Source organism: Fulmarus glacialis, unplaced genomic scaffold, assembly GCF_000690835.1.
Source record: "Fulmarus glacialis isolate BGI_N327 unplaced genomic scaffold, ASM69083v1 scaffold8600, whole genome shotgun sequence".
In the NCBI taxonomy this organism is placed as follows: domain Eukaryota; kingdom Metazoa; phylum Chordata; class Aves; order Procellariiformes; family Procellariidae; genus Fulmarus; species Fulmarus glacialis.
Genome location: NW_009187094.1, coordinates 125,528 through 152,557, shown reverse-complemented (window position 1 = coordinate 152,557; position 27,030 = coordinate 125,528). Strand labels below are relative to the sequence as shown.

At 41.5% G+C, this 27,030-nt stretch overlaps 1 protein-coding gene across 2 annotated transcripts in view; it reads left to right on the top strand.

Moving 5' to 3' along the window:
- Positions 1–974: 974 nt before the first annotated feature.
- Positions 975–27,030, top strand: part of IKZF2 (IKAROS family zinc finger 2 (Helios)) — a 107,927-nt gene continuing 81,871 nt past the window's right edge. For both annotated transcript variants that reach the window (XM_009573903.1, XM_009573895.1), the window contains exons 1-2: positions 975–1,008; positions 1,748–1,852. In XM_009573903.1, the coding sequence (XP_009572198.1) occupies positions 975–1,008; positions 1,748–1,852 (139 nt within the window). The remainder of the gene's footprint in view (positions 1,009–1,747; positions 1,853–27,030) is intronic.

Here is a 27,030-nt window from a genome sequence, read left to right as displayed (position 1 = left end):
GGCTAAATATACTTGGCGATCAATACAGAAATGGCTCATTGTGAATAATTTAGCTGCCTGGTGCAGTGAGAGTTTTGAAACTAAAGGCAAAAAAGAGGCCGTGGAGGGAGAGAGGAAATAAAATTCTCCTCTGGTCATGTCAGATTCTTAACTTTTCCACTTAAAAGAACATAGTTATGATTATTGATCTCTCTCGTTTTTTTTTTTTTTTTTCCCCCCTCAATATATATCAAATGATAGCTAGGGGGTGTCATTCTATACAGTTACTTGGGTTTCTGGAAAGTAATAGCTTGTTCTGTGTCAGCAGAGTGCTTCCAGAAACTTTAAGATTGCTTCACGCCACAAAATGCATGATCTGGGAGTATTAAGTGTGACGTTCGGCCCCACGCTGTGGCAGATAAATAGGGTTAGAGTGAACAGGTGCGTGTACAGGTGTGTGAGCACGTACGGTGGTGTGAGACAAAGAGTTGTAATAACTCTCTCGAAGGGGCACGGACACGGGAGGGCTTTATTTTGTTTGGATGAGGATGGAGTCTCTTGGAGCGCGTGTGAAAAGAGCAATTGTTAATTGTATCCATCTCCTCAAAGTCTGTTCTGGCTGTGAGAGCTGATAATTGATAAAGCATTACCATCCCGGCTTGAACAAAACAAGTGGAAAGTTGGGGAAAAAACTCTCAGATCAGGTAAAAATGCGAGCGGGGGACAGAGAAGGGGTATGGTCAGATCAAGATGATCCCAGTGCTGCCTGCCCAGGAGGCAGCTGATTTTCTCTACTCAGATGGTTTGCAGGAAGAGTTCAGTGATTTGCAAATGAGCACATGCAGTACACTTGTGTGTTTCTCTAGGCAATGGTTGCAACAGCAGTAAAATGGGCAACTACTTAGGGCTTTAAGTAAGTTTAGTCATTTAATGGTTGATACTGACAGGCGTCTTTGAGGGTGTACTTTTCTGCCTTGCAGCACTGCACTTTGACTATGGAAGCAGAGGCTGCTGATGGATATATAACATGTAAGTAGTCATTTCATTTGATTATTCTGAATTACTTTCCTTTTCCCACTATCCTTTCTATAATGCAGACGCCTGAAACTTTAGCTTCCTTGTGTATGGTCTTTGCACTGAGATGGCGCTGAATTAATAGCATTTAAACATAAACTTTGTGTGTGACTGAAGAATGCATGGGGAGGGGTGCATGGGTGAGTAGCTCTAGGTTTAAATACTTAGCGAGGATGAATGAACTTTGCAAATGAGAGAGAGTTCATCTTTGGAAATTCAAATTGCAACCAAAAACTTTTTATGCCTTTCACTATGCATTTCTCCTGTTCTCTGTGTCGGGGCAAAATGTCTTAGTTTAAGTGCTTTAACTGCCGGTTAACCGAGAGCAGGGGAGGGGAAGGTCTATGTTAAAGTGCTACTTCAGTCTTCTGCCCAGCTCCAATTCTTGGTGTCTGCAAGTGGAAAAGTAGTCCTACCTTCTCTTGAGACAAAGCAGCTGGGGCGAGGTTTGGGTTTGTCACAGGTGTGTGTGTAGCAGACGGGTGACAGCAGGTTTGGGGAGGGGGCTTTTAAAATCAGTCAGTCAAATGTTTACTTGTGGCCCCTGAGAGTCCAGTTTTTACAGGCTGTGGAAGAGCCTGCTGGTAAAGGAGGGAAGGGCGAAGGGAGCGAGCGCGTCGTACTTGTTAATCGTTGTGTTGCTCTGCTGAAGAAGGGGATGGAAACTTACGGGGGACTTGTTTTGTGAAAGCAGGTGACAATGAGCTTTCGCCCGAGAGGGAGCACGCCGGCATGGCCATTGACCTCACCTCCAGCACACCCAATGGGCAGCACACCTCCCCCAGTCACATGGCAAGCAGTAAGTCTCCGCTTAAACCTCTTCCTCTCTCGCAGCGGGTCTGGCTTAGGCTGGTCCTCCGGGTCCTCGCCTTGCTTACCGGGTCTTAACCACTGCTGTAGGCGTTGCTAACAAAAGAAGAGAAGGACAGGGTAGATTTTTCTTTTTTTCTTTTTCTTTCTTGTTCATGTCTCATCTAAACATGAATGGGATTACTAGTCTGAACTATCCCAAGGTGGCATTTGAGAGCTGGTCCTTACCTGTTCCAGGTAGGAAAACACTAGGCTTGACATGTGCTGGTTTTGTTTCATCGGGTTTTGAAATCCAAATGGAAATTGTTGTTATTATTATTACTATTACTTACTGTGCTTCCCAAAACAGCTTGAAGTACCTTTATTTGAAAACAAACATATTTTATTTACAAAAAGTCTTTACTCTGGCAAAAGTATAAAGATAAAATATCTGGGTTTGATGACAGGTTGTATTTTACTATTCCATACAGAAACTTCAGCATCCTATTCATTACCACAACTTTGCCTTCGGAAGCTCAAAAGTGGCTGGGGTAATGGGAAGTTTATGGCACTCGGTACTTGACTCTCTAACAAACTGAAAGGATTTTGTTTTAGATTGTCAGGGGAGAAATTGAGAAAATGTAGAGGTTTGGGAGTCTACTGAGAGTGTCAAGTGCTGATAATATTTTTGTAATTATTTTCATGCTATATTTTGGAGGTGGATAAATGTAGTAAATCCTTTTTTTGTCTGTGTGTGAGTGCCATAGCTGTTTTACTGTTGGTTTGCCGTTGGTTACAATGTTACATCAAGATATTTACCTTAAAGTACCTCTGTACTTGTATTCATAAGTAATGTAACATGCTTTGCTTCCAATATACTTTCAGAGGGTTCCTCTCTACGTGATACTAATTTTCTTTCTAGTGTGTGCGCTATAGATACGTATTTATTTTTTTAAACTGAGTGTTTGTATAATACCCCACCGAAAACGGTGAAAGAAAAAGAGAGCTTTTAGGGTTGCTTGCTTTAAAATACACAGTGTATTGCCTTCAAAGTCTTTCTTACTGAGAAAAAGATGTTACTTTCCTTTAAGAATTCTTCTTTCCTCCTGCAAATTACGAGTAAAACGCGGTTTTTATGAGCCTTTAAAACTGAGGGTTATTATGAAGATCTCCCAATTATATACATGTTGCTGGAGAATATGATTGCTAATACTCTGGACTGAACTTTATATGACAACCGATCATAATTCAGCATCTTTAGACAATTCCAATCCTGCTGCACTGGGATTCTGATATATTTTATTATGTTATAAAAGTTTTACTACTCACTTTCTTCATTTTCTTTGTTTCCTTTTTATTAATGGGAAGCCTTCATTGGAAGGGGAAAAAAGCTCCCTGCTTTAAATCTTCTTTATAATCTAGACTAAAAACCAGAGTCAAATTAGGGAATAAAAAGATCTAGGATGAAGTCATGCAAAAATACTTTAACACATTCAATATTTTCATGCTCATTGTGCTAACATTTTCAATGATTTTTAAGCTTTGTTAGTTCTTGCAACACACATGTATCTGCAGCCTTGGTGAATATCTTATTTTTTTTAAAATGTGTTTTGTGGTATCTCACAGGTGTCTCAACTGCTTTCCTCACTGCTGCTCTGTGTTAAGCATGTGCTGCTGTTGAAAAATTAGGGGCTCTGCCTGGGGTTCCTAAGCCAAGCAAAACTCAAGCTTCTTAAATTTGTTGTAATTTACTTATTCTTTGCAGGCATAAGAATGTTTTGCAGAGAGGCGGTTTGTTCTGTCTTAAACTGGAAGGTATTGATTAGAGGTTGTCGGCTTTTGTGGCAGCTGTTACGTTGGTTCACTTAAGGTTTTTGGCCAAATCTTGAATCTGGCTTGTGTAGACTAAATCACCAGGCTGTGCTTTAGAGCTTTCCACCTGTTTTGCGGGGTACAGGAAATCCTTTTAAAGGTTCAGTAACCCAGGGGCCTACGACCTCTGGGTTTTTTTGGTTTTTGTTTATTTGGGGGGGTTTGGGTTTGGTTTTTTTTTTTAAGGAAAGGTGGAGGTGGGAGAGTAAGGAGGAATAGCTGTTCGAAATACTTTGTATGAGTTTGGTAGCTCCTGTTGGATCGATCCATCATCCTTTGTTGTAAGTGGAGGAAGTGGCTGTATTGCATTTCGGTATGGTTTAATTTCTAGTGGAGTCACTGGAGACTGATCTACTGTTGGCCTGCCGCTATAGCGAAGCCCAAGGCATGTCGTTCTGGCTGGGTAGGGTTTGCTAATGGAGGAGGTGGTACGTGGATCAGACCCCAAACGTTTCACTCCCGATTTTGCCAGTCATCCCCAGAAGGTGGATGGCCCTGTTTAGCTGTGCGCTCAGGATGTGCACCTGCAGGGCAGAGATCTAAGTTTTGACCTTTGTTCTTGCGTTCCACTGAATTGTTTTGAACCACAGCTCTTAATTTAGCCTTAATTTGTGTCTGGCTCAAACAGAGACAAAACCATAAGAAGCAAATTTCTTGGATCTGTACCGAAATGACTGAGCAGTGCTCTCCCAGCAACAGTAAAATTATGTGCTAGGTAAAGAGTTTTTTATGTTCATTAGCCCCTGGCAATCCATGTTAGTAGGAGTTCTGGCTGGGTTACTGATGTTTTCAGGTTCTGTTCCAAAAAGTTTCGGGTTAAATATTTTGGCTCGTGTTGGAGAGTTGTCTACTGCATCCTTTAACCTATTACCGTTTTCAAGTATCTAGACAGTATGTGTAGGTTATGGATGGGGCTGACACTCAATTTTCCTTGTGAATGAGATGATCCTGAAAGATAAATCGCAGTAAATCGCCTGTCATAGCTAACTAATGATCTTGCATGTACCTTACGGTATGTATCTGCCTTTAGCAGAATACTGTATGTATGTTGGCAGATGCGCTGTTCTAAAATACTTTATTGTAGTTTTATGTAAGCAAAGATTTGAAATACGTGTAAATAGTCAAACTGAATAGGTTGATAGATCATCTCACTTTCCTCTACAGCAAAAGACAAATTAGTGCTATACCTGCTGAGTACAGATGATGCATTTACATAGCCCCAAATCTGGAAGTCCGGATTTTCTTCTGATCTTCTGTAGGAAAACTCTTCCAAGGGCTGACATGCAGAGCTGGACGTCAAAGGCCTGCTCAATTGACTTCGTGTTGGTACTAGAGAGTTCTCTGCATGGCTCTAAGCCCGCCTCTAGACCCCACTGAGTTCAAGGGAGTCTGTCTTGTTGCCTTCGGTGAATGTCAAACTGGGCTGTAAGTGATCAGGAACCTCAGAATAGGAACTGGCATGCTAATTAAAGGCTGATGGGGAATCCTTATAAAAGAGGCTTTAAAAAGAAATAATTCCCATTCACCTCCTCATAATACCATGCTGAGTTCTCACTATAGTTATTTGATATATATATTACTTTTTTTCCCTGTAGATTAAAATGGACTTAGAAGAATGTCCCCTTTAGAAATGGCATGGGCACAGTTGCTCGATTAGTTGACTCGATGACCGCTTTGTTTACGATGAAGGATACTTCTGTAAGACCACTTGCCCAGTATCATATGGAAAATAGTAACAGCAGCTATTAGCATCCGACAGTCAATGACAGAGGAAATTTCCTCTAAATTAGAGACTTTACAGTGGGTGTCCTAGATAACTTTCTTATCTTTGCTTTCATAGACAAAAGGAGCCATTAAACGAAACAGAGTCAGAACAATCATAAATATCAAACCCAACATCTGATGTTTGAAACTGATTAAAATTGTGGTACGCTTTCAAGATGTGTTTATAGTAGCTTAAAGTGTTACTAAGTTATGAGAAATAATTTATTAAGAAAATAAGCATCGTCAACTGACTCTGTTGCTGAAAATAATGAGGCGATTGCATTTTCTCCATGGTGGGGAATGATAGCGCTGTCTGACAAGATAGCTATTGGGACAACAGTATTAAGTGTGAGCGATTTCAGCAGCAGTATTTAAAGAGAACTCAGGCAAGGTCTTATTATAATGTAGCCAATACTGTATTCCCAGTGATCGGGGTAGACCGGGGTGGACTATCAGTTGCACTCTTTTTTTTTTTTTTTTTTTTTTTTGTAACTTCAAAGCCCCAAATCTTTCTTGATTACTTTCGTTTTTCAACTCTAAATTGTCGTACAAGCCCTGTTTTGTCACAGTTGTGTTGCCCCGAGCAGAAAGTTTCATGTACCACATCTGTATGGATAAAGAAATGTAACTGTGGAGTCTGCCTTTTGGAATGAAAATGCACAAAATTAGAGATTGCTTCATGCCTCAGCTACGCGGCAAACAAGCCTTGCCATCGGCAGGGTGTATGGCCCAGGCACGTGCGGCTGGACCTTGCACTGGGATTCTTTTTGGCTCAGTATGTGTTTTTTTTTTCAGCAGGATGAGGTGATGGAGGCTGAGGCTCTGAGGAGGCTTTTCTTTAGGGAGGGTGGTTGAAGCTGTCTGGGCTGGGCTGCAGGGGGGGAACTGAATTAGTGCTTTGAGGCCGTCACTCCCCTGACACGTGCACTGGGGCGTGAAGAATTCTGGCAGCCAATTCTGCTGTGCTCTGAAGTGGGGATTCAGGTCTCCAGTTCTTCCAAATATCTTGGCAAGAGTGAAACACTGCATATGGTGCCAAAAACTTGGACTAGATAACCTAGAGATGCTGAGGAATCTCTTTCCTCAGCAGCCTTTAAGGAGTAGGGTGGGCAACATCTATTGGTCTGGGTGTCTTTGATCCTGCCTCAGTGCAGGGAGGTGGACTTTTGATAGTCACTTGAGATGTCCTCCAGTCCTTTGTCTCTGGCCTTCCAACCTCAGCTGTTTGATGTTTTAGAGAACTCAGCTGTGGAATTTCACGATGATGCCCAATACAGATGTACCTGTGGGTTGAAGGGTGGTGAAGATGCACTATGCCAAGATGAGCTTAGACATAAGGGATGAGCTCAATAAAGTGTGGCAGGGAACTGGTAGAACTGAGCTACTTTGACGCTTAGAGGCAATGACTTTGCTTCAGTCTTTTAACCTCAGACTCCCTGAGAATTGCCAGGGGAATAATACTAATGAAAGTTTTAGCCAATGGGTTTAGCTTTCTTGAAGTTTAAGGAGGAAAAATAAAATAATAAAAAAAAGAGGTGACGATCAGGCTTTAAACAGAAATCTAGGTTTTTGTCCACATGTATGGAACTGAAGCTCTGCAGAGTAGTGTTACACTGTTTGTTTCTTTTTTTTTTTCTTCTTAAAAAAAAAAAGGGGGAGAGAAAAGGTTACCTGGAAATGAAATACCTGCTGGGACGCACCTTGGATTGTTGTACCTTTATACACATCAGCTTAGATTTTTCACACTGGTATCGTTAAAATCATGAAATAGTTCCTCTGATACAAACTCTGTGCATAGATGAAAAGTGAGTAGCCACTGAAACTACTAGGTATTTAAGTAACTACCGTCTGTAGCTCACACTCCAACGGCGGAGGGTTCCCCTGTGTATTTTTCATATCTTCTGTCACGGTCTCCCTGGCATTCCCTATGGAATCAGATACTCGGCTGCAAAAACATTCCTCTCTCTCGGTGAGTGTTATAACGAGGGTGGAGCGAAATGATCAGTTAATCTCATTAAATAGTTTTTTATTCATTCTGATGGAAGTCTCTTGAGAGGTCATCTGCTAGGGCTTTGTTGCAGCACACACCTTTCTTAGGGAGCTTCTGTTATTCTCTTGGACTGTCAGGTTTGGTTAACTTTCGTTGGTACACACCCTGTTACAACACTCAGTGCTCTTGCTAGCTTTGTAGTCAGCAAGTTTTCAATGTTTGCTTCTGGAATTTCAGTTCCTTTTCAGACATGCCAACGAAAAGAGCAATCCTCATCTTCCTTAAAATGCAGCACGTTGGTAGCAGCTGGACAACAAGATACCCGTTAGAGAGCGCTCTGTCTTTCTCATCCCTGAATCTGGGGGAAGGTGCCACTCCTGTTGAAATCGATGAGTTTTTTCTCCTGGTAAATTGGATCGAGGGCTTGTTTCCTGTTCCTGTGGGCCACTGGCTCTGTCTAGTCCTCCGGCTAAATGACAGTTTGCAGGACTAGGTTTTACAGGTGAAAATGCAGCTACCTGTGTCATCTTTGTGCATTATTGGGGGTTAGCGGTGCTCGCTCTCCTTCCAGTGCCAAGAGGACACCTTAGAGGAATGATGCTATTCTAGCCAGGAGGAAAAGGCATAGCCCTCTTCTGCTTTTGCCTCAGTAATCCCAGTGAAGGACGCTCCTTGGGGGATCCACCTTGAAGCAGCTCTGTAGAAGATTTAAGAGAAGGCTGTGCCACTGCTCTCTGTAGTGAGGCTGGGTGCAGAGCCCATGCCACGGTGTGTTGTCCCTTCCCTAGAGCGGTGAATGCTCGTTTGGAGTCCAGGCGGCTGACTGCTGCATCCCAATAGAAGGAGTCAGAGCTGCGATTATCACCGAGAAGCGACGAGGCTTGACAGGTATGGCTCTGGGCTAGGTGACCAGAGGCCTAGTTTTTCTCCCAATTCTTGTCATCGGGACGGAGTCCCTTCGTGTATCTGTGCCACTTTTTTTCCTCCTCTTGCTTTTTTTCTGAATTGCAAATGCCGTAGATCATTCGAGATGGAGGTTTAGATGGCACATGTTAGGCCTCGTCAAAACTAGGAATTTTATTAAGATAGCTGCTTTGCTTAGGGGTTGTTTTACATTTAATTTTTGCAGCCCTGTAATAAGACGTGTTCAGAAGTACCTTAATACTGGTGTAGCTTATTTCCTGTCCCACGCAGGAATAATTGTGGTAGTCCTAAAGCACCCTGTTCTGGTGTGATTACATTAGAGCAACCACAGCATTTTAACTCTTCCCATACAGCTGAGCACTACCAGGTCTGTGTGTGGACAAACCCCTATTTACACTGCCTAGCAAAATGTGCCCTTGATCCGGAGCCATGTCTACATTACTGGCTTCCGCTGGCACCATTGTGTCAGCCTGTGGCTTTGAAGAGCTGTAATCCCTCACAGCCGGAGTGATACTGGCAGAAGCTCCTGCTGTGAGCATAGCCCTGGCTGGCAGGGTCACCTGCGAGCGGTGTTGCAGGTGGTACATTGGAGCGTGCCATAAAACAGCAGGCACTGTTCCTGGAAAAGCATGGGGTTGATTCATCCCCCTCATTTCTGTGCTGATATGTCATTTAGACTTCTGTGAATTAGAACCTCCTATTTGTTTGTGGTTTTTTTTTTTTTTTTAAACTGACTTTTGCTTTCTCCGCACCTTTTATTTTTGACCCGGCTTTCCAGATTTTGTGTTTATTTCTTTAACGCTGTGTGGCCAAGGCATAGCACCACAGAGGTGGTGGGCTCCGCGTGCGTCGTACCTGCTCTTTTAGCTCATGGCTGCCCTGTGTTCAGCCTGTCCAGAGAGGTCATAGGGCTCTCGGTCTCCCCTCTGGTGAAGCCGAGATTGCCTGTCGGATCCCCGTGCCCCCTCAGGAATGGGGGGAACACCTGTAGGTGGTTGGAGGTTGGTCCTAGGGCCAAACTGCCCTCCCAGCCCCGGTGTGGAGGGGGTGAATATCTGCATCTACCAGCCAGTGGTGAATGAAAAAGACAGCAGAGTTTAAGTGCATCATCTCCCTAAACAGGTGGGGGTCCTTCTTCTCAGCAGGCTGTGGGTTTTATGCAAGGCATGGGCCAAGGAATCTGATTCAGTCCAGACCTACCTCCCCTCTCCCACCACGGCTTCATGTTACCTGGAGAAGCTGCACAGACTGGGTTTCTTTTTACCCCCTCTTTCTGCTGAGATATTGGTACCACCTGTGAGGCTGTTCTGGGCACAGGTATAGTCACTGCAGTAGGGGAGAGAGAAAGGGAAGACTAGTAGGAATATTAAAGTCCTTTCCCTATCACTGGGCTGGAGAAGACCTTTTGAGGATTCAGCTCTACTGTCCACCCTGAAGCTTCATGGGGTGGGGATAGAAGACCCAGCCACATCTTGGTGCTGCCGGTGTCAGGTCCTTTGTCCTGGGAGGTGGAAGTCTGAAGCAGTTTCCAAAGAAGGTAGGACATACTGAAGCACACAAAATCCATTCACCTTGTCTGCCTGTCCTGTCTATCACTTTTTTTCTCATGAAGTTTCCTCTTATGTGAGGAGGTAAGACAGTCTGTGTTTCATCTCCAGCTAATGGAAGGTCTGGGCAGGGCTTACAACACAGGTGCACCATTTGCAGTTAAACCACATACGTGACAAAGCTTGAATTTCCAATGAGGGATATTTCTTGTTTATCCCCTTTGTCCCTCTACTTGAACAAAACAAGTGTTTGTCCTAAAGATATCTATGCTGTGACCTTCAACAGTAGGCTGGAGTCTTCTCAGCTCCTTATTAGTCATGTTTCTCTTGCATTCCCCTCAGCCTCCAAAAACCCCTAATTCCATCAGAAGAAAGTGATGTTGTCCTGGTTTTTCTCAAGGGACATGTGTTGCCTCAGTCCATGAAAGTTATGTTGGTGAATGGCACAGAAAGCTGGCTGGAGAAGCTTGTCATATGCCCAAGTTCATGTTAATTTTTCTCATAATTACTCTTTGATTTGGGAATGTGTGTGTGTGCAGTCGTATGAGAATTCACACCTACTCTTTCCTAGTCCCCAGCTCAGCCTTCGGACATTTTATGATTCCCTCTTCAAGTAAATGTGCTCTTTCAGGTAATGGTCTAGCCATGAAACACAAACTGAGAGAATTTTTGGTAACTGTATCTGTGCGTCTTTTAAACTCCAACAGTGTGAATTAAACACCCGCTTCTGTCCAAAGAGCAGCAAACAGGATGGTGTGAATTCCCTTCTTTTGAAAATGAAAGAAGTTGCCTCTTTCTGTATGAAAACAGCAAGTTGTTTTACACAGAAGAGAGATCAGGTCTATTCATTTGGGGAAAAGTAGCTATTCTCTTTAAGTCATGGATGGTTTAAAAGTTTCCAGGAAAGAGTCGCAGTAGATTGAAGACCTTGTTCTGGTTAGCAGCCAGGTCTGTGATAAGGGGAGAAGGCTCAGGCAAAAGAAGAAAACGGGGTTTGGTTTTGGTGGTTTTTAATCTTATTTCTTGAGAAATTGATATCCTGCAGTGTGTGTTTTGCCTTGTCTAGATAATGGCCCCTGAAGGGGAACAAATCTTATTAATTAGCGGTTTTGCATACTGCTTTTAATTGTCTGTTCCTAGGTACGGCCTTTGTATTGCATGGTGAGGGCCCTCTCTCCCTGCATCTCTGGAGTTTGGTCTGGCACGTGTGCAGGGTTTGCCCGAGTACAGAAATATTTTAGAATACACCGTTGTGCCTTAAATTCACTCAGTGCCTTAATCCTCATCACCTTTCACATGTAGGCATGTCCTAGACGTAGATGTGTGTAATAGTTTTACAGTTTAATTTCCCCAAATTGGGTCAACTTCACCAGTTGTTTTGACCTTGTTACCAGCACAGGTGGTTCCTGGGTGAATTTACTATATCTCCATGCAGCTGTGTGGAACAATCTGGGGTATCAGCTTTATTTGAACCCCCTGTTTGAATTTTTTCCTCTAGCTTAAATACACAGGCCTCTCTCTCCATCACTGTTAGATATTATCCTTTGGATAATCTGTTCTTCTAGAGTGTAATGTAATAATATCTCCTCGTTATATCATGCTTTTTCAAGAATAAATCTTTAAGAGCTTCACAAAGGATGCCAGCTGAAGAGATACAAATGAGTGAATAAAATTATAGGCTGAAGAGGTGGAGAAAAATTAGTATTAGTGTGAGTTCAGCTCCTATAGGTGGGAGGCAGTCAGCTTCATCATTTGTGTATGTGACTTCAAAAATGTCAGATTATAGGTAGCTCTCAAGAGTTCAGAAGAATGATGTGCTAGTTGTGTATTTAAGGGTCAAGTAGTATATGATGTCAGCAGACTATGAGAGCTCTGAGAGTTTATTCTTGCGTTCTCTTATATTTGTATTCTGTCAGTTGCACAATTTCTTTATTTCTCAAAAATCCCATTGACTTGTATGTGAATCCCAAACCAGAGTGTTCTAAGAGTATAAATCTTATCACCAGTCAGCTGCCCCAAATTAGTTAATACCAAGTAGAGAAGGTTGGCAGCTGGAGAAAAAAATATGAAAATGTGTCCAGCCCTGGCTTATGACAAGCCTGTACATGTGCGATGTGTGTAAATACAAACTGAAGGCACTTATAGAGAGTTTCGGTCACATACGATAGATATGTACAGGCTTGAAAAATATTAGAATCATGCAAGTCTCATGAAATTAGGAAGCCAGAAAGAGGAGAGGTATGTGAACTGTGCCTCTGCCGAAGGAAAAGCTATTAAGCGCCACCCTTTTCAAATGTCAAATGCATGGGAAAAAGTTGTTGGAAGCCAGTCTCTGCTAAGCCTGCAGCTCGCAGAACCTACTTTTTGTTAGATGTTTGTGCAAAATCACCTCGCTGGTCGGACTGTGAGACCAGACGCGACTCAGGCTACCAGTACGTAACACGGTTTCAGGCTGCTGTCTTACTGCTCTTGCATTAAAATGCTGTAAAGAGGTATTTGCTTTTTTCTCACACTTTTAAAGTGCTTCGTTTATTTAATGTCATTAGCGCTATTGTTACTTAAATTTAGCTTCTGACTGGTAGCCATTAAAAATTTATAGAAAAATCGATAGTAGTGAGATTTTTGCCATAGTAAATATATATCACACATATATTCAAAACCAAAGCAAACTGCAGTGCATTCCAGGAAATAATCTATAATGATGCTCTGGAAAGTACTTGCTCATCTTCATGTCAGGATGCTTTATCTGTGTCCCAACTGCAGCCATTCCTGCAGTGGAACCCTGACTGGTTTTTTTAACAGCCTAGGACAAGAGAGTACAGTGCCTTAACAAAAGAGTAAAAATAGTGTTTTCATTGTAGAAACGTGAATGATAATTGCAGTATAATTAACCAAGGTTCCTTAGTGACTGATATGGGGAGATCCTAAAGTTTTATGTTGCATGTGATAGACAGAAGCCCAGCAACAGACTACCGTGCTAGAAGAGAATTGTACTAAGGTATCGGTTCTGCTTTGCTTATGCTGATCGCTATCATCCGTTCTGTTTTCTGAAACACGTGAATGTTGTTCGGTGCCCCAGCTTGTCATGTTTTCCTCGCCTTTGCTGTGGCATCCGAACGCCCTTACGAAACTAGTGGCATGAGAGTCCCTTTGAGGAATTTCTGACGTGTCTCCTGTGTGAGGTCAGTATGCAGGTCTGGGTGGAGGCAAAACCAGCGCCGCGTTTGGGAAGGGGAAAGTGTTTTTGAGAGAAGGTGGCAATGCGGCGACTGAAGATGATAGTTTGAAACCATTTAAAACCAATGCCTAGTTAAAAAACTTAAACTGGCCTCAGAGGCAGGCTAGCGTTCATTGGAGGGGTATGGACAAAGGTATGAGATATACAGGATGCCTGACATGTGGACAAGACAATTTCTTCTCCAACTTGGGTCTCTGCATCATTTTCTCATGCAACTGTAAAAGGAATAGGTCTTGGTAGACCATGAAGGAGATGACCTGAATTAATTGTTCTGGCCAGGTGTTTTGGAAGGGGGAAGACTTCCTTACGAGCTGGCGATGAAATTTCAATTTATAATTATGACCGTAGTTTATAATAATAATTCTAATTATATACATAAACAGTTTAATCTACTATAATGTAATATGGTAACATTTGCTGAGCTTTGGCTGCTTTCAGATAGCGAAAATGTGCTGGTGGTTGTTGGCTAGGATTCAGAAACATTTGTCAAAATTTTGTGCACTATGTGAACACAAAATTTTGTGTGGATTAAGCAATTATTAATTCTCTCCCATTATCTGTCAGATAAAACTACAACTAATTAACAGAAATTAATCATAAATAAAGCCGATCTGTTGTTGAGGAAGCTAATTAGATCAGTAATTGTGTAATGATGATGCGTTTAATTTCAAAATGCAGATTTAAAAGCTACTGCTTTTGGCAGTGATAGAGCAAGGTGTTCTGAAATGAAGCGGGATGCTTATCACTGTCATTGTCCTCTTAATTAATACCACCAGGATTGCCTGTGTTTTCAGTCTTATTAGTGTCCCCTATAGAGCACTCAGAAATGTCCTAATTCTGCTCACATTGCAGCCAGTGGTTAAACTGTTTTTTACTTCAGTGGGAAGAAGGTGCTACGTGGAAGTGCTGGTGTAAGACATTGCACGCTCCTGGGTTTACCACTGTAGCAGCGCATCCGCGTGTCTGAGCTCTGGGAATACTGGCTGTGCTTTGGGATTTGCTACTGACTTGCCATGGAGATAGATCTGGAGTTTCAGGCCAACAAAACTGAATTGTGACTCAACGTTTTAAAAATGATTGAGTGAGTAATTTTCCATGCAGTTTCTTTACAGTATCTTTTGCCGCAAGGATTATTTACTGTATATGAACTTCCAGCTGTTTTTCACTGCTATATGTAATCTGGAATTTTAATAAGAGAGGAATTGTGTAAATAGGATAGTGTTTTTATCCCAAATTGCCCGGTTCTGACAGTAAAATTAGCATCACTAGTAAAATCAGCAGTTGTACCTGCTAGCCTGTATGCACAATTTCTTGATTTTTTTTTTTTTTTTTTAATCTGTTGTCAAAATATACTAAATGCTATTACGAGTTGTTGGGTTTTTTTAGCATGGTGTGTTTTATTTTAACAAACTACCATTTGAATCATTAACAAAGAAATGGGCATTGGCTACACAATATATGATTCACCTTTTCTCATCATTTGTAATCACTCTACTGATTTTTTTCCTTCTGACTTGGTTTAGAGGGAATTGCAGAACTGAAGCATTGAATTAATCTTGAATGTTCTTACTAATCAGACTTGAAGGGAATATTGAGCATAAATACATTTTACCTATTTAATTTTTAACTTTTCCTGTGCGAGGTGTTGTTTTTTTTTTTTTTTTTTCTGCTTCCTGGTTCATGGGCAGAAAAACCCTACAAGCATGTTTTAGTTACATCACTAATATTAGAACTGAGTAATCGGGTGGATTTGGCAGCAGTCTCGTATATAAATTGTTGGTGAGCAGATGGCTCACCAAGTTGACATGCCAACTCCAAACTTTCACAATCATGAGTCAAGTTTTAAATCGCAAGATTGCCTTACATGCCACGAGGGTTTTTTGTGTGTGTGTGTGTTTGTTTAATAAATGTAATTCTCAATGTACCTTCTTGTTTCTGAGCTGTGTTTTGCACTGAAGCATGATTTTCAGCCATCTCTGAGTTTGGGAATGCCTTTTTTTCTTAATTTAATGAAAGTGGAGACTCTTGTAGTCAGTTATATGAAAATCTTGCTCCTAAGAAAAAACAGTAAATATCAGGCTAAGAGACATAGAAGTGAGACTTGATAATCTTGGCTAATGTCAAATAGGTCAAATGGTTGAGATCATTCACAATTATACTTTTAGCAACTCCTGGTTTGTAGGCACAATAATTTTCTAGAAATAATTTGCTGATATCTGTAATCCTGGATATGCAAATCTGTGCCAATTTGTTTGTTTCCTGAGTGGAGGGCTTAAGTCGTTAGGCGGCATAGAGTACAAATGTTACATTTTGAAATGCAAGAGTGAATATTTTCTGTAAGCAAATTGTAGCAATAAGAAAAGAGAGCTGAGCTGGAGTGCTCAGATGTTCTCACTGTGAACACAGTGAAGTTCCGAAAGGGTCAGATCTTGATCCACTTGAGAATTTGGTCAGATATTACTGGAAGGATTTTTTTCTTTTTTTGTCTTTTTAAGCTATTCCTTTAACTAAAATTAACACGTGGGTTATAATGCATTGTGGGACCTGTTACAGAATGATAATTAGACCTTATTTCTAAATGATTCCACACAAAGTGTGCTGTTGTAAATGCTAAACAACTGTGTTTCATCCATAATCATGTAATTGGTGTGTGCGGCTAATTAGTGTGTGTTCAATTTAGGCCCAGATTTTTTGGAAATGTCTCCCGTTCTGGTCCTGATTTAGCAAAGCTCTTAAACAGATGATTAACTTCCACTGGCTTTAATAGGACTTAAGCACATTCTTAATCAGGGCCATTGTGTCAAATCATGTCTCTTGGTGACAATCAGAACAACCTGCCAGAGCCGTAGTAAAAATATCTGTAGGTCCTCCTTAAATTTAGATTAATCATTTCTTTAACTCGTGAAGCATTTTGTTTCAGAATCTGAAACTCTGTATTGATATCTCTCTCTCTTTTTAAAAGCAAATGGTTATTGTCACAATCTAATTGTATGTATAAAGTTTAAAGATTTTAACTAGCTTGGCAGGAGGCTGTTTACATCAAATCTGCTCAATACACCTTTGAGATGGAGAAGCAGAAAATATGCATCTGAGAGTGCCTCCTGGAATATAAATGTCAGCGCTGATAGATATCTATGATAGAAAATTTGTGTGGGAGTAATAATTTAGTAATAAAATAGGTCAAATTAATTCTTATGCTGAAGGGGATACCTTACAATAACCATTTTGTAATTTTATGTTTGACAGTTTGCTCTGCATTATGTGGATAGGTGGAGTTGAGATAATGTAATCCATTTCCAATTGTAAACAAGATTGCTTTAAGAGCTGCTGTAGTAAGATGCATGTTGGCTGACTTTAAGCTGAAAGGTAATTGCCTCTGAATATTAATGCACATGTGGGGATTTTGTTTTTAATTCTGGGATTTCATCTTTGCCCTATAGCAGCTCTGAAGAGGCCCTTGTTTTCCCAAACCCCACTTTGCTGCTAATTGAAGCTGATGGCAAGTGTTGCGCTTTGGGCCCTTTGCTTTTATTTTATGTGGCCTGTGTGCCTTGGAGCACGCTGCTTTCTTTGGCTTTTATCTTTTTTTGTTAACAACCTTTTGAGTAGATGAGGTTTTTTGGAGATGTTCTTGCTGTCCTACAGCAGCTCTGTCTACTTCCTGGGCTAGGGGAGGAATGAGAGCTAGGTTGTGAGAGAGGGGAGAAGTTGCTGCACTAATTGAATTTCTCTTAGAGAAATGAGCCTTAAGATGCTGATTCAGTGCTGTGAGGCTGGAGAACTTCCTCAGGAGTAATTTAGGAGCTGATCCAAAGCCCACTGCACCTCATGGGAGATTCTCCATCTAGTTCCACACGCTTTTAGAGCAGAGCCCTATCATGGGGGCAAGTTGTAGGTAGTGACAAGCTTAGTCTGGGGGAACATCAACTGGCTGCATTTGTACATGAAACCATTTTAGACAGGGAAGGGAACAGCCAGATTACAATCAAGTTGTACCCCATCTTTCCATTTAAATTCTAGCACTCGGCTTCTACGAGCTATTTATTACCTGCTGCTCACAGCGAGACTCGGCACTGGGTACAGTGGGATTGGCGTTGAGCAGGGTGTAACTGCAACTCTGCTCCAGAGCAAACTGCGCCGCAGGAGCTTGAAAATCTGTTGTCTGCCGGGTTTTAACCTGTGTGTGTTTTAATGGCACTGGATGTGTGGGCTGTCATTAGTTAGCACTGGTTAAAGATGTTACGATTGGCAAGTGCCCTACATGCTCTTCTAGCAGAGATGACTATTCCTAAGGCAAGCATTCAAAGCAGAGTTCAACGTGCCTTGTTCTCTGTGGCAATGCCAGCAGTTTTTCTAAAAAAGAAAAACCAAACAACAAAATGGGGTATTTTTAGCTTGGATCGATTCACTTATCCAGTTTACTGCACGGTCTCACGCAGTGAGAGGGTGGTGTCTGAGCAGGGGTGGGAGCTCCCAGTGCTGATGTTTCTGCAGAGGCAAAGGTACGCTGAACTGTGCTAATGCCTGGAGCTAACAGATCTGTAAATTGTGTTGGTCAAGGAGGCAACGAATTAGCTTTTGTGCTGCCTCTGCCCCAGTGCAAAGGGCGGTCACCTCTTGCAGAGAGAGGGGCCAGCAGCTGAGAGGCGCTGGCTTCACAACCAGCCCTTTTGCAGGTTGCCTTTAGCTCATGGCTCACAGTTGGACTATAACCTCATACAATGTCTTTAGTTAAACAGTGGGCTGAAGACAGGTGGTGTTGTAGATGAGAACCACTAAATAGAGCCAGACTTGAACCTTCCACATTCCTGCACCTTGCACAAACTTTGGGGTATTGAGGCTTTTGTTTCAGAATGATTTTTTTTGTTTGTTTGTTTGGGTTTTTTTAAATTTCCGTAGTGCCCCGTCTCCAGTGACTTGGTCTGACACTTCTTGAAGTCAAGGGGAGTCCTTGTGGTAATTCAGTCATTTTTGCAAAGTGATGCTGCTTGTAGCAAAGCTATTCTATGGGTGCCTTCGCTAAAAAATTACTTGGCTACAGAAACATTTAACTGTAGGCTGGTAAGCAGAAAAAGTGAGGATGTGTGGGTTTGTGAATGTATGTTGCCCATTAAGGAGTCTCACTCTACGCTGGGGCTGCTTCATTACTATGATAAAAATAACATAAAAGGATTCTAATAACTAATTAACTTGTTCATTAGCGGATCAAGCATTGTCTTAAGGGCAGCAGTTTAAAAGAGTCCGTTTAATGAAAGTTGACTGGAGCTATGTCCTGCAGCTATTACAAACTTTGTTTTATAATAGCATGTATTTTTCAGTATCTCCTTGCCATGCTGTAATGTGGTTGGAGTGGGAGAAATAGAAAACTGGCCATTTCCCGGCATATAGCGATAAGCTTCTACTCAGTCAGAATGCTCTATACACTGTGATAGGTTTATAATTATTATCCTAAGATTGATGTTTTTTGGGGGGAGTGTAAATTTGTGCAGCAGTAATCCATTAAGAAATCAATAATCATTCCATCCTGAAACGCAGTTTCTCTACAACATTATAAATACACACCAAAGATTTGAAACTCTGCTTGTCTTCCCTTCTCTGCCTCCCTCTTCCTGCTTCCCTGAACTCCAAGTTCAATCTCCTTTGCTATGTTGCAGAAGCAATTATGTGGTAGGACTCTTCTGTCGGAAAAACAAGGGTGGTAGTATTAGCGTAATCCTGAGAGCCAGTAAAACTTTTTAGTGTGAGCTTTGCTTTCTCCTCAGTACCCTTTTGATCTCGGGGAAATTCCCCCTCTTCTCTGCCTCAGTTTCATCACTGGTAGATGGGGATGATGAAGATTCATGCCTTGTTTCCCTGTAGAGGACTGTGGAGAGGAAGTGTTGTATAAGTGTGAAGCCGTGGTATGTGTACATTTCCTTTTCCTCACTCCTCCTCCTCATTCAGTCTTGGTTCTTCATGTAACAGTACAGAGGTTTGACTGCCAGAGGCCAGTGCGTCCTGCAGGACTTCCCTTTTTGCTCTGAATTCTCCCCAGTTGGGCAAACACGTTTTCGAAATGTTGCTATAAGTTATCGCCTGATCTAGAGAGCTCGAAACCTACTTTGTCTCAGAGTAAAGGTGTTTGTAGCTGATAAATAGTAGACTGTATGAGGGAGACTGAGAGTATTATTTATGTTTCTTGGTAGAAGGCTAAATTATATGGAGAGAGGTGCTGGGCCTATCGGGTTTTGATCTTGCAAAGAAAATTGTGGACAGGCGGGGAGATGCTATTACTGTAGTAAGAGCCACAAAACATGGTGTACTTTAATATTACATTTCCGTGTATTTTATTTTCATTCTTCCTTTTTGTTAAAGCTGGTTGAAAAATCGGTTTTAATGAAAAATACCTCCATTTTCCATTTGAGTTTAAATTACTATTATTTTTAGCCAGCTCTGCTGTTGATTGAAAAAGGGGGCATTCTTTCATGATAGAGTTGTATCTTACATCCATGATATTTGTTGTCCAGGTCTAACTTCACTCCCTGATTTCTCAAGTGCCCCAATAAAAGGCATGCTCGGCTTGGGATGGATGTGATAACTCAGTATCTGCCTTTTGCTCTTCTGAGAACATTGTCATCTAGCGCGTGGATGCTCACCGGCCTTTTCAGCTTTGAGAGGGAGAGCAAGACCAGAGCGTTCATCACATCACTCCTTTTAACGTTTGAGAATCTCAGGTTATGTCCAGAGGTCTGGTAAATCTAAAGTGTGAGTTTTGCTTGTGATTTGGCACATGTATACCTTGGCTTATCAGAACAGGCCATGGGAATACCCACACGGGTAGAATTATTCATGTATTTCTGTGTTCACAGGCTTGTGTCTTAGGCAGGGGGTGAGGAAGAGCTGGTGATAAGCAAAACTGGACACTTAAAAGCCAAACACTGTTTCTCATCTGCATAGCTGCTCGAAAACAGTTTAAGACTGCGGTCGTGGTAAATTCCCTCCCTGTAATGCTGTATGGGGAAAGCTTTCACGCATGGCTGCATTGTGGGGAAGCTTGACTTTCACTGGTTTGCATTGGGAAGTGTGAAGTTGTCGTGCTGATAGGAAAAGGCCCAGATGCCAGCAAAAAAAGTTGGTCTTGTCGATTGTGTTCAGTAGGTTTCCATTCAGCATTGACTTCTTGTCTGGTGAATTGCTTTTTTTTCTTCTTTAAGGCCATGAACCCCGTACTGGGTTGCTTTCCCATCAATAAAGAATACTTCTTCATTTACCTAAAGCTGTCCCTCTTGCTCAGATGCTGGTAGCATATGAGTTTAGTGAGGGCTGGCAGTTTGTGGGTTTTGACTCTTCTTAATTCAATACCTTGTAACTTGTGTCACTTCTCTGTTGGCCCATGTACTGATCAATGGCTTTTATACATCAACACAATTCTTAATTTTGAAAATCACTTCTCTCCCTTTTTCCGTCAACTTGTGATATAGAAGCAGCAGCTGATTGACAGCTGATTTTTCTGCAATGATTTGCTGAATTGTTCATGCAAATGACATGTGGCTTTTCAGCGAAATAGGAAGACTTTATCGCATCTTTTTGGGTTTTACCCATTACCATTTTTTTCCAGTGGTTTGCAGAATGGTGAGTGCTAAAAGCCCAATATCAGCTCACAGGATGCTGAGTTTAACAGATAGGGCTTTATTAGCTCTTGGTTGCATTTGTCTTTACTTCACAAGTCTCTATTTAGAATTACCTGTGAGTGGTTATTTTCCAGTGTGGTTTTCTAAGACAAACCTTTTTTTGCTTTTTGTTGCTGCTGCTGTTTTTTTGAACTACTAAAAGCTCATCACCACGTATATAACTCTCATGAATGTGTATGTGTCCACTGATAGCTTGAATGGCAAGTTACAGAAATTGGTGTAAGTGGCTCTTTGGAAAGAAAATTCTTCAAAGAGAAATATTTAACAAATTGAACAATTAAGAGATGCTGTCTCAATCAATAAGTTAGAGTTAATTGGCTGTGTACAAAGCATTTTTAATCAACTTCCCTGAAGAGTCTGCATATTAGGCTTAGAGTGCCTTTCTAGTGAGGCCAGACTGTGAGGCTACTTTCAAAGGCTGGTTTCTTCTAAAAAGTGCTTATTTTCAGTTGTTTTTTTTTTTTTTTCTCATTTCCAGACCCAAAACCATTTTGCATTGTAGCTATGGGTCTCACTGAGTGAATTTAAGACTGTTTAATAACAGCTTTGCATTTCTTCTTTTGTGTGTGTGTGTACCTTCCTAGGGGTATCCCATGCTCTAGTGACTGCAAACTGCTGCTCTAGAAAACAGTCGCCAGCCACCCTCAGTCCATGGGCAATAACAGTGCTGCAAACGTATTGTATTCAGGTCTCTGTGTCACCTCGTTTTTCTATTTCTGTTGCTGTGAGCATTATCAAAATCTCCCAAGTGCAACACGTTGACCACAAGCCACGTGTTAGGGCCAACGGCCCTAAACTGCTAGTTCAACTTTATGCTTGTAGACATGGCTTAAACCGTATTGGAATTAAAAGGGAAAAAGACGCCAAGCCCCCTTATTAGTGCTCACAGGCTATGGATAAGGTTCAGAAAGGGTATTTCATCCAGAGCTTTCAAAGCCCTCATTAATGATCAACAAGCAGTGTCCTCTGTACTTTCAGAGAATGGAGGTGGGAGAAGAGCTTACCGTCCCTTTTAGCAAGAGCCACCTGTCTTTGGGATGCTTCATTGGGATATTGTAGCCTGACCTTTAGAGATGGTGTGGATTGCTAGACCATTTGAAAATGGGTCAAGAATACATGAAGTTGGACTCTTGAAGAGTTGGTCTGAAATGACTTGGTCAATGATGGGCAGTGAGATAGCGACCGAGCCACAAACAAGCTGAAACGCTTGTCTTCCAGCTATGAGTTCACTTCACCAGACCAGCATTTCTTGCTCTGTGGGTTGTGTAGAAGTGTTGAATGTGTTTAATGCAGCTCCCTCCCTCTTCCTGCCCCCCCACCCCCCAAATGTCACCTCTGGCAGTTGAGGTAAACTGTAAGAAAGAAAGAAATCCCTAGCATAAAATCAATAGAATTAAGTAGTTCAAAATGCTTTTTATTCCTTAAATGCTTGTCCTGGAAATTGTTCTTCCCTTTTGGCCCACCAAAGGTCCTCATCGAGACCCGTAAGCTGAAGGAGGGTATACAATACAATGCCGTATTCAAATGGAGAAATGTTAACAAATGTTGTTCAGGTTAATTCTCCCTAGCTCAGCTGGGAAAAGGAGGGGAGAGTAAATCATTTTTTTTTAGGAGCTGCACATGATGGGATTATTAGTATTTCTAAACTAAAGCCCCTGACAGATCCTTGGATGCTTAAAGCTGTTGTGATGCTTTACCAGATGGTTCAGAAACTCAGACTGGAATATCTCATTGGCTGGTGCTGAACAATGACATTTCAAACCCACACGTTCTTTTGGATTTTAATTTTCAGGAGGATTAAAGCTTTTTGGGATATGGGCTGTCTCTTTCCATATATATGCTCAGCACCTTATGTAGTTTAGATGCTTTTGCAGTGTCTTTATAATTCATCATATTACTTATGAAAGAACAGTTTGAACGGTTGCACATTTTTAGCCATATACCTGCTCCAGCAAAGTGCAGGCAGGATAAGTGTGCAAGTTGTTGCCTCGCTTAATGCAATGAGCATGACGACTGCAACTGCTTTGTCTTGTATCTGGTAATTGCGTGAACAGGTGATTATGCTGAAACATGCCATTTCTGATGCTGTATCCCTCTGTTCTTTTCACTTTTCAAATCTTGTCTCTGAAGCCCCAATGCCGCAAATGCTAATGCGTTTGCATATCTTTTATCCAAGTGGAGTGTTGATGTTTATTCCTGCTAGGTGTTGAGCTGCTCAGTCCTGACTCTAGAAAGTACTTTGAATGAGACCCCGCTGCTCTGGGGGAGAAGATCAAAGGAAATTGGTTGGGTTTTACTCCCTTTCGATCCCATGGCGTTTTGAAAACAGGATGGAGTACCCTTCTGGCAAAATTTAAAAAAAATTTTAGGGCCTGCCAAGTTAGGCAGTCCTCCCTGGCTGCCCGCATGACTGTCCTGGTTAGAACGAGGACCGTTCTACTACTTCTGAACTGCCTTGAAGCAGGGATGGGAGTATTACTATCAAAGTCCCTTCTAAATTCCTTAGGGCAAAGATTGCTATTTTGTTGTGTGTAGATATATCAGGTGGCGGTAGGTTACTGTGTGAAAATATAAGTGCACGGATGATTTTGGGATCGGGGGAAGGATTTGAGCTTAGTGTTTGAGGAATGAAAAACTTATTTATAACGCTTGTTTAAACAACAGTGTTAACGCACATTCTACAGAGCAATGAACCAGGATGCTTTGCTGACAAGTCTGAGAGGTTTTGCTTTTCTTCTGCTCTTTCTTACCCCTGACAACTCTATTAAGAGAAAAGCATTGGTGGAGAAAGAATTTGGTTATGTTGGGAAGAAAAAGGACATTTTATATAATTTTTTTTTTTGTGTTAGACTGGTACATTTAATCCTGCTGTTCTCCATATGATTCGTTCTATTTGTACACGACTGTTGCACAGTGTTAAATAATGCGCGTTGTTTTTCTGTTAAACAAGTATTCCCTTAGCTTGTCACAAAAAGCTGACACATGTTCGTTCTTCACTCAGGGAGTTCTGCATCTGTTGACACTTCAGACATAATCAGTTTAGATTTCAGCAGCTGATTAGTGCTCACCTCTAACCAAACTGAGAAGCTGCTCCTCCAAATGGCAACAAATAATATCCTAATTAGTCCTCCGCATAACGATAGCGGGAGTCTTAGCTGAAAGCTACTGATCTCGGAGGCCTTTCTGTTCTAGTCCACTGGCTTTACAGACTGTTGTATCAGCATTTATGCTGAGCTTTTATTCCCCCTGCCTCAAAATGTCTCACAGAGCAATTAATTATGCACCTGAAGATAGGCATTAGGCACGCAACAATATTCCACACACAGTTATGAATGTTTCATTAGTGCCAGTTAATTCATGTATGATTATGAAAGCAAGAGAAGGAATTCTGGGCAGGACTCCAGGATTATCCTATAGCGCTTGTAGATGTTCAGTGTCCCTGTGAAGCTATTTGACCTGACCAGCCGGTGCAGATGACTGCAGCTCGCACTGCCTTAAATACTGGTTTGCTCAAAGCAGGAACCCGCAGAGTGAACGGAGCAGAAAATGAAGGGAGGAGGACAATATGGAGAGCGACTCCTCTGTACTCCAGTGACTGGCTGGTTGTGACAGCACCAGGTTTTACCAGGAAGTTTTAAATGGGTTTATGCTTTTCTGAGTCTGATTAGCCAGTTACCAAACATGCCCATCCCTGTCTATTAAACTCTGTGTACTTCCTCTTAGCTAACACTATTTTGCACAAGCCTGGCATTTTTAAATAAATAAATGTCCATGAAGGCATAATTTAATAAATACCACTCACAGGGATGGCACAGTAGCCGCTGGCATTTCTCAGGACAAAAGTGATGTGGGCAGCTATAGCTGGATTAGTGTGACCTCAATAGTACAAAGAATTGAGGAAAGAAGAGAGGGAGAGAGGATGGGGGGGGGGAACGCCTTAAGATGCCTTCAGGAACATGTGCAACCAAAGTTGTCCAAAGGCAGGCTGAGCAAGCTGAACAGCAGAGTACATAAATATCCAATAGTTTAAAAAGGAAGTTTTAAAATGTGAATTGGATTTTCAGGTTTGATTCAATAACTTTTTAAAACCCTGCTTAAGTTTGAAATTGAGAACCTATTTTAAAACATAAATTGACTGTAACAGAAAAATCTCTTAAATAACAGCAAAAGTGCTGCTTAAATATTTGCTGCTGAAATGTTAAAGAACGCCTAGCTACTAAAATTGGGGATGTCACAAAATCAGCATCTAAAAGCAGAGCTTGTTGCTGAAAATGCATTATTACTATAGTTGTTGCTTTTTCTGTTGGTACAGGGATATTTCCTCCAGTTTATTCAGAGTTCAGTCAAAGCGGGTAAGACGGCTAGGAGATGAAAAAGCAGAAAGATTTGTTCTCCTCTGCAAGCTGGTGAATAAAAACTGGTTTTAGAGGTTGAGGCCAATTCCAATTTGCGTTCAGGATAAGGTTGACATAAATAATGAATTTAAAAATCATCTAGGAAATGAAGCTGTTAATTATCTTTAATATATTAACATGTAAAACAAATGTGTGAATAAATGAATGTTAAGCTTTTTAAATAAGTGCACAGTATATCCCCTGAGGTAATAAAAAGAAGTGCCTGATCTACTAAAAAGCTTACATTTATTTGCAAAATCACTCGTCTCTGTGGCTAATAGTTTTTGTTTAGAAAACAACTGAGAAGTCTAAATCGAGACAAGGTTAAGCTACAGTGTTTAAACTGAAGTTTCTTGGTTGCTTTTTTAAACCCCAACTTTAAAAAGGGATTAAATAATTTGATTATGAATTGATTCACCATGTCTTTCTCTTAAATAAAACATATTTATCTTAGAAACAAGAAACACAGTATACCTAATCTGTCTGGATTTCGGTAGAGCGGCTGATATGCTATTACTGAGAAAGTTGTTAGTTAAACTAAGAAGATAAAAATTGATTGGCTATTATAAAGCGCATGAGAAAATGTCTAAATGGAAGATCATGGCAGGCTATAATAGATGGGAATTATCAGGCTACAAGAAGGTTGCAAGCCCCTTCTGGTTCAGTCTCAAACCGGATTTGTTTCAAATGTTCGTTAATTAATTGCCATTAAAAACAAGGAGGTACTGATGTATCTTCCAAGTCAATCAGAAGGCAATATCAATGTGAAAGAGAATCACAAAATTGTACAGAAAGAGTTGACACGCTTGGGCTGGAGCAATGAAAATGAGATGAAACATGATAGTGCACGGTGCAAGGTTGGACACACAGGGACTAATAAGAACTTCTATTGTAACCTGCATGCCTGAAAATGACAGAGGGGAAAAAAGATCTGAATGTTTTTAGGTGACACAAGATGTCTGTCAGGCACCAACATGGTAAAGTTACGAGAAAGGGATATGCCATGATGTGATACTGCAGGTAAAGCGTTTCCAGTGGAGAAGGGAAATGTTGATGCTGTTTTACAAGCCTGAGAACCAGGGTAGCTTAGCCCACGCAGAGGTCTGCGCTTCAGCGACTAGACGTCTTCCGTTTCATGAACTCCCTTTTCAGACTAGTTCGGAATCTCTCTTCTCTGTCAAGAAATGAAGGTGTATTCTGCCACGTCTAGTCAGCCTGGTAAATTAAACGTTTTGAAAGGGCGTGGGATTGGGCCCATTGAAAAGTAGAGGAAGGGGTAAATATCAGATAGGGTGGCAAGCTATTTAAACGTACAAAATCATCACGAGAAGCAGCAGACAACGGATAAAGCAAAGTTACCCTTTTGCTTCTGCCAGAATGTGAGCAGGAGCCTGACACATTTCTGAATGGGATCATATGGCACGACGGCCTGACAGCGGAGGGCTGAAAGTCACGTAGGGCAGCGGGGCACCTTTTCACTTTATAGAGGTCACCAATTGTGGGTCTTGCCTGGAGCCACAAGCAACGCCTTCCTCATCTTCTCAAATTCTCACTCAAAGGCGGACGGCAGTCCCTCTCTACTCTGAAGTCCAAGCCAAAGCCTGCAATGTCTGTGCACATGCACGAGGTCTTGCTTTTCATGGGCCACAGTTCAGTTGTGCAGCAGCAGAAACATCGTTTCCATGTACTTTTTATGACTTTCTGCATCTCCTGCATGAGTTTGCTGCCTTGTTGATTGACGTGAACTCCAGTAGGAAAGCCAAGATTTTCCTTGGCAAGACTTATACTA